Here is a 6,064-nt window from a genome sequence, read left to right on the forward strand (position 1 = left end):
ACTTAGCCTGGTACAGTTTCCGTCTCTGTGGAAAAATGACGAAATACATTCTGTAAGGTCCATTTCGATATATATATTTCTTTTTTAAATTAGGAGCACTGATGAGCGGAATTTGTTTGTAGTATAAGCAGGACCTTATAGTTTTTGATCAATCTGCCTCAGATGCAGTTTTAGCTATCTTGCTTGTAAACTTCCAAATCGTCAGCACAAAGCACAATGAATTTAATTATTCTATTCTCACTCGGAAAAGGCAACACTATCTCATGGTCTGCTGAGCTTACTTCTCTGCCCAGATTCACATTAAGTGAAAGAAAGAAAAATTACCAGGGCAACCATAAACACTGATTTAACAATAACACTTGCATAGAATATGTACGGTTTCACCGCATCAATATCTATTGAAAGCCCAAAACATTCAACAACTGAAGCTCGAAGTCGCTCAAAGAATAACCACGGATGATGTCCTTAATGCGAAGCTCAGGCGCCAATGTTCTCAATCACAGCACCTTTGTCCATCCTCTTCACAATACCGGCAATAACCTGAAACATAGGATTCCAAAACAAGCACTTGCTGAAGTAATGAGACCATTGGTTATAAAGCCATAAGCTGCCTCTCTGACCATAGTGATTTTTAAATCAAAGTCGCCTAAGCAGGTATAGCAGTTAACTGAAGATTTATGAGTTTTATGAGTCTCACCTTTCCAGGTCCTAATTCATAGCTCTTCTTTAGCCCTTTTGTTAGGAGGGTTTTCACTGTGGTCTCCCATTGAACAGGTGAAGTCACCTGAATAACTCAAACACGGCAAATCAACATTCGCAGATTGTGTCTATCCATAATTAATTAACTTAATGCAGTGATATACTGTTTGTGTCCTTACCTGGCGAGCTAATATTTTCTTAATTGTGTCTGGATCTGCATGTGGTTGCGCATCAACATTTGATATTACTGGTATTCTGGGAGTTCTGATCTCTGTTGCACCTAGAGCAGCTTCTAATCTTGAGACAGCTGGATTCATAAAACTTGTATGGAAAGCACCAGCAACAGCTAGACGTACCTGGAACAATCAAAATCCAATATTAAGATGCGAACACCATAGGCAGTTGGCAGACAAAACTACAGCATTTGGAGAGAAAGGAAATACCGTCATTCGAGCTTTGAATGATTTTGCTTTTGCTTCTACCACTTCCACTCCTTTAAGACCTCCGGAGACTGCATAATTTCCCTACAAAAATATACAATGTCAACAACAAAACTGGAAAATGCTTAGCCAGGTGCAATATTGCAAAATGTATAATAAATATGGAATTTAGTCTGGTTATAGAGCATTTGAAAAAACTCACAGTGCACAAGAAATTTGCAATCTGAACTTTGTTTGCTTCATCAACTTCCTCATTAGCTGCATCACACAGTTTTTGTACCTTCTCGGAGTCCAGTCCAATTATACTAACCATTGCACTTTTTGCAGCATCAGCAGCGTCCTGAAGGTAAGGGAAAGAGTAGGTATTTTTAGAGTTCCATGCAAGATAAATATTTTTTTATCATTGGATTGTTGAACATTACCTGCATAGCTTCTCCTCTTAGCTTGACCAGCTTAAGCCCATCCTCGAAACTGGCGGAGGCATAGATCAATGGGGACAATAATGAAATTTAAGTAATTGCATATTAAAGAGTGGTAAACACTGAAGGATAAAAAAGTAACATCTAATACATAAGCAACTCCTAATGTATGTCTTTCCATAAGGTTATGCAGGGTAGCAACCTGAAAGCTCCTGCAAACGCCAGAGCAGTGTATTCGCCCAAGCTTAGACCACATGTGACATCAACAGTATCAATTATTTGCTGACCGCCCTCACGAGCACGGAGTATCTCTACCGCAGCTAAGCTAGTGACATAGATAGCTGGCTGGGAATAAGTAAGTTATGAGCTAGTCAAAAATTGATGTTAAAGTTATATCCTATTGTTATCACAAAGATCATCCATAAAATCATCTCCGGGAGGAGCAAAGCAAAAAACAAAGGCATGCATTAACAGCAAAATATGCATACATTACAGAAGCCTTCTACTTTTCCTTTTTCTGCATATTGTTTAGGGAATCAATATGTTGTAACTATTAGGAAGTCATTTTATAAAACCTCAATACCAAACAGGATATGTGGAGCAAAACAAAAGGAAAATGAGAAAATGATTAATGAAAGAATACCTGACTTAAAACAGTGGAGTCTAACTTCTCTTTTGGACCATTAATACATATATCCAAAAGGTCAAACCTGTAAACCAAGAATAAAGGAATATTAAAATAAAATGCTTGATTATCAATGAATACATCTAGCAAGAGAAAATTAGAAATGACCACATTTCAAGAAGGTTCAAGTAGTACACATCGAGGATAAAATGAGAGGTCGCTTGACAAGGTATGGTCATGTCCTGCGTCACCACCAGATACAACGTCCAGTAAATGTGAAATCATTGGTGAGTGGAAGTGTTAAAAGGGTATGAGGTAGACCTAAAATCACTTGGAAAGAAGTTGTACCGAAGGACCTATAATTTCTTGGGATCCATGCAGGCTTACCAAAAGATAAGAAACAAGGAAAGAAAAAGATCTATAGAGGACATAGCTTGTAGTTGAGAATATGTTTTGGTTATGTTAGAACTTTTACTTTATGCCTATGCTTTTCTAGGAATTGTTTAGCCTTTCAGAGATTTATACGTCATAGAAAATATAAAGGACTTCTAGTATTTTTGTCTTTATTTTTATTTTCACTTTATGTAATATTGGCCTGAGATGAGTTTAAATTTAAATTGAGTAACATGGTCAGTGAGGATTCAGATAGACGACCCCGACTTCCCGACTTGTTTGGGACTGAGGCGTTGTTTGTATCAATCAATACATCATTAACCAGCTACGCCTCAATCCTGAATGTTAGAAAAACACAATATGAAGATTTTTTAGAACAAAAAAAAAAAAAAAAGCTAAACTGCAGATGCATTTATGCAATAAAGCAACCTTCTGAGAATGTTGACTAAAGCATTTTAGGAGACTTGAACCAATGTATTTACCCCATAATTTCATTTGCTCTCTTATATAATTCAGCTGCAGCAGGCACCTTCTGAGCCTCTGCACCCATTCCAACAGATTGTGCCCCCTGCAGAAGTATAGTGCAGATAAAATAGTTTGCTATGAACTTTATGGAAGCTCCACTAATTGGATAATTGTGATCTTAGTGACATGACTGTTCTAGAAATTAGCCATTCTACAGTAATGACCAAGAGCTACTTAACCAGAGACCCGATATTCACTAAATTAACAATGGGCAGATAGGTTTGAACTATAGCTGCTTGAAGGTAGCCGGAGTAATTGAACCTGGTCAAAGTTGAAGTATAATGGCAGTAATTTACTGCATATTAACTGGAAATACTAACATGATAATATTCCTAGCTTCAGTCAATGTCTGCCTTTCTCTGGTTACATTACACCGTGCTGAAGAAAACATTATTCAAGCATTCTTAGGCACAAATACTTATCAAGTGATTATGATAATTTGATTCAGCAAGAATGCTAATCAAGTAACTAGACAAAATGAATTAGCACAAATCACACATAAAATGAGTCTAAAGCAAGCAGATTTTCCAACATATTTTCAAAAATCAGCTAATGCAACAAAACAATTATACAGCTTATTTAAGATGAAGAGACAGAAAATTTATCAAGTAATTATCGTCATTTAAATCGGCAAGAAGTACCAATCAAGTGACTAAACAACTGAATATAGAATTAACATAAATTCCACACAAAATGATCTCAAAGCTAGCAAACTTTCAATCTAACTTCGAATCACTTGAAGAAGTAAAGCAATTGTACAACATAGACTTTCCTTTTTCCATTCAAAATCTAATCAAGTAGCAGAAATGTAAGATAAAGAAGAGACGAAATGCTTATCAAGTACTGTCTCCGTCCCAATTTGTATGACATTGTTTGACTTAAAAAATAAAGAAAGGCTCTTGAAACTTGGGGCCTTAGACATTATGGTAAAATGACAAGTTTAAAGTTAAATTGTTCCTAAATACATAAAATTGTCGTTATTTTTGGGACAAACTAAAAAGTAAAGTGCGACACTTAATATGGGAGAAAGGGAGTAATTATCATGTTGAAAAGAAAAAGAGAGGGAGTAATTATCATGATTTCGATTTCCTGCAACAAATGCTAATCAAGTAATTAGACTAGTGAACTACAAAATTAGGCATAAAAGGCACCTAAAATCATCGCAAAAGCTAGCAAATATTCAAACCAGTAGATGCAATAAAGCAATTATACAACACAAACATTTTTCTTCTTCTCAATCCAATCCAGTACGAGAAATGTAAAAATGAAGAAAATTGAGACCTGTCCAGGAAAGAGAAAAGCATTGGTGGGCTTATAGTCAGCGAACAAGGCATCATCGACGGCAGTTCGAGATCCAACGGAGACGCTCATGAAAACCCTAGACTTATCCAACTGTATAGGGCTAAATCTTCGGATGCCATTGCTTGAAACGAAGCAATTCGACCTGGAGAGGGAGAGCGCGTCGCGGTTATGGAGAGAAATGGAAGGAAGAAGCAAGGAGGAGGATGAGCTCATTGTGGAGATGGAGTGAGTGTGAGACCGAGTTGATGGAATAGCGAGCCGACTCAGTGGATGGTGTTGATGTTGGCGGAGGAATGCATGCATTTGGGACTAGGGAGACGATTTATACTGTAACAAAGTTATATCGTGCTGTAATGGCGGAGTTAACGAAGTGCGCTGCTCTGGAATCCCGGCAAAGGCTACAGCTAGTTTGGAAGTATAGTTTCTTAATGTATTGTATGGATTTTATCGTACTATATTATTATTATTTTAATGTATATAATATTTGGATTCCACGATGCCATGCACCAATAATATGAAGAATAAATTTTTAATATTATAAAGAAAAATTAAGATACGAGGTATAATTATTATATAAAAAAGTAGGGTAAGAGATAAAATTAAATAATTTAATTTTTCTTTTGTAAATATATTACCAAGTAATATTATGTACAAAGTTTCAAAAACTATACACGACTAAAAAAACAAACTCATGCGAGCTGAGCATAACGCCCCAACTGCTAAGTACTACCTATCTCTCTATCATTGTCTACTTCAAATGCATATGGATAACAGTCCAGTTCTTTCAATCTGTTTGTTATTTTTGGCTTCTGGTTGCCTCTATAGAAAATATCCTGAACTATCAAGTGAAGGATCCGCTCCACAGTCTTCTTCTTGCCTTGGAACAATCGTGTATTCCTTTCTAGCCATATGCAGTGGACACAACCTGCAAAGGACATTCTGAAGACTTCAGCCATGGCTTTCTTTCCATTCATTGCTTTGACTGCCCATTCGATTTCCTCTATCCACTTCAGCACTGATCTTTGAAACCTTTGTCGTTTCCGTAATCTCCCCCACGGCTCTTTAGACATCCAACATTCAAAAAATAAATGTGGAATGGTTTCACATTTCACATTACACAAGCCACACCTTTAGTCTATTGTCATATCTCATCCTGCCACATTATCTTTTGTATGCAGTTTTCCTTGTAGTGCCAAATTCAATATAAAGCTCCATCAAGGGATAGCATAGTTGTTGCAGGTTAGTCTCTTCCATGGTACTTTTGCGAAATCCCCTCTCAACTGAAGATACATCCTTTTGATTGAGAAGGGGTGTTGGTTCAGCAAATCTGTGACTTCCATCAATTGCAGGAATGTTGGAAGTTTGGTCTATCAAGACGACATCCGACTCAAAAAGGAGTGTTCCGAAGCAAGACAATAAAAGGGCGCAGAAGTAAAAATGTGCGGTCCGCAGAAGGAATTCTGGGACCGTAGAAGAAATTGCGGACCGCAGAATTCCATCTACGGCCGCAACCAAGAAGCAAATTCCAACAGGGCTTTCAGCAATGTGCGAGCCGCACATGAATTATGCGGCCGCAGAACTGGGCTTAGGACTCAAAGATCAGCGAGTATGCAAAAAGACCAAGTCCTGGAGTCCTTATGAAGTGCAGACCGCACAAAAAT

The 6,064-nt window shown here is 37.4% G+C and overlaps 1 protein-coding gene across 1 annotated transcript; it reads right to left on the reverse strand.

Annotated features, from left to right (window-relative positions):
- Positions 1 to 201: 201 nt before the first annotated feature.
- On the reverse strand, positions 202 to 4,827 carry LOC109206053 (malonyl CoA-acyl carrier protein transacylase). The gene is made up of 10 exons (XM_019368823.1): positions 4,383 to 4,827; positions 3,059 to 3,144; positions 2,202 to 2,268; positions 1,761 to 1,903; positions 1,562 to 1,610; positions 1,342 to 1,479; positions 1,143 to 1,223; positions 879 to 1,055; positions 698 to 784; positions 202 to 540 (listed from the first exon to the last, which is right to left on the reverse strand). The coding sequence occupies exons 1-10, from the start codon at positions 4,704 to 4,706 to the stop codon at positions 478 to 480; spliced, it is 1,215 nt and encodes a 404-aa protein (XP_019224368.1). The 5' UTR covers positions 4,707 to 4,827; the 3' UTR covers positions 202 to 477.
- Between the last annotated feature and the right edge of the window lie 1,237 nt (positions 4,828 to 6,064).

Source organism: Nicotiana attenuata, unplaced genomic scaffold (genome assembly GCF_001879085.1).
Source record: "Nicotiana attenuata strain UT unplaced genomic scaffold, NIATTr2, whole genome shotgun sequence".
Lineage (NCBI taxonomy): Eukaryota > Viridiplantae > Streptophyta > Magnoliopsida > Solanales > Solanaceae > Nicotiana > Nicotiana attenuata.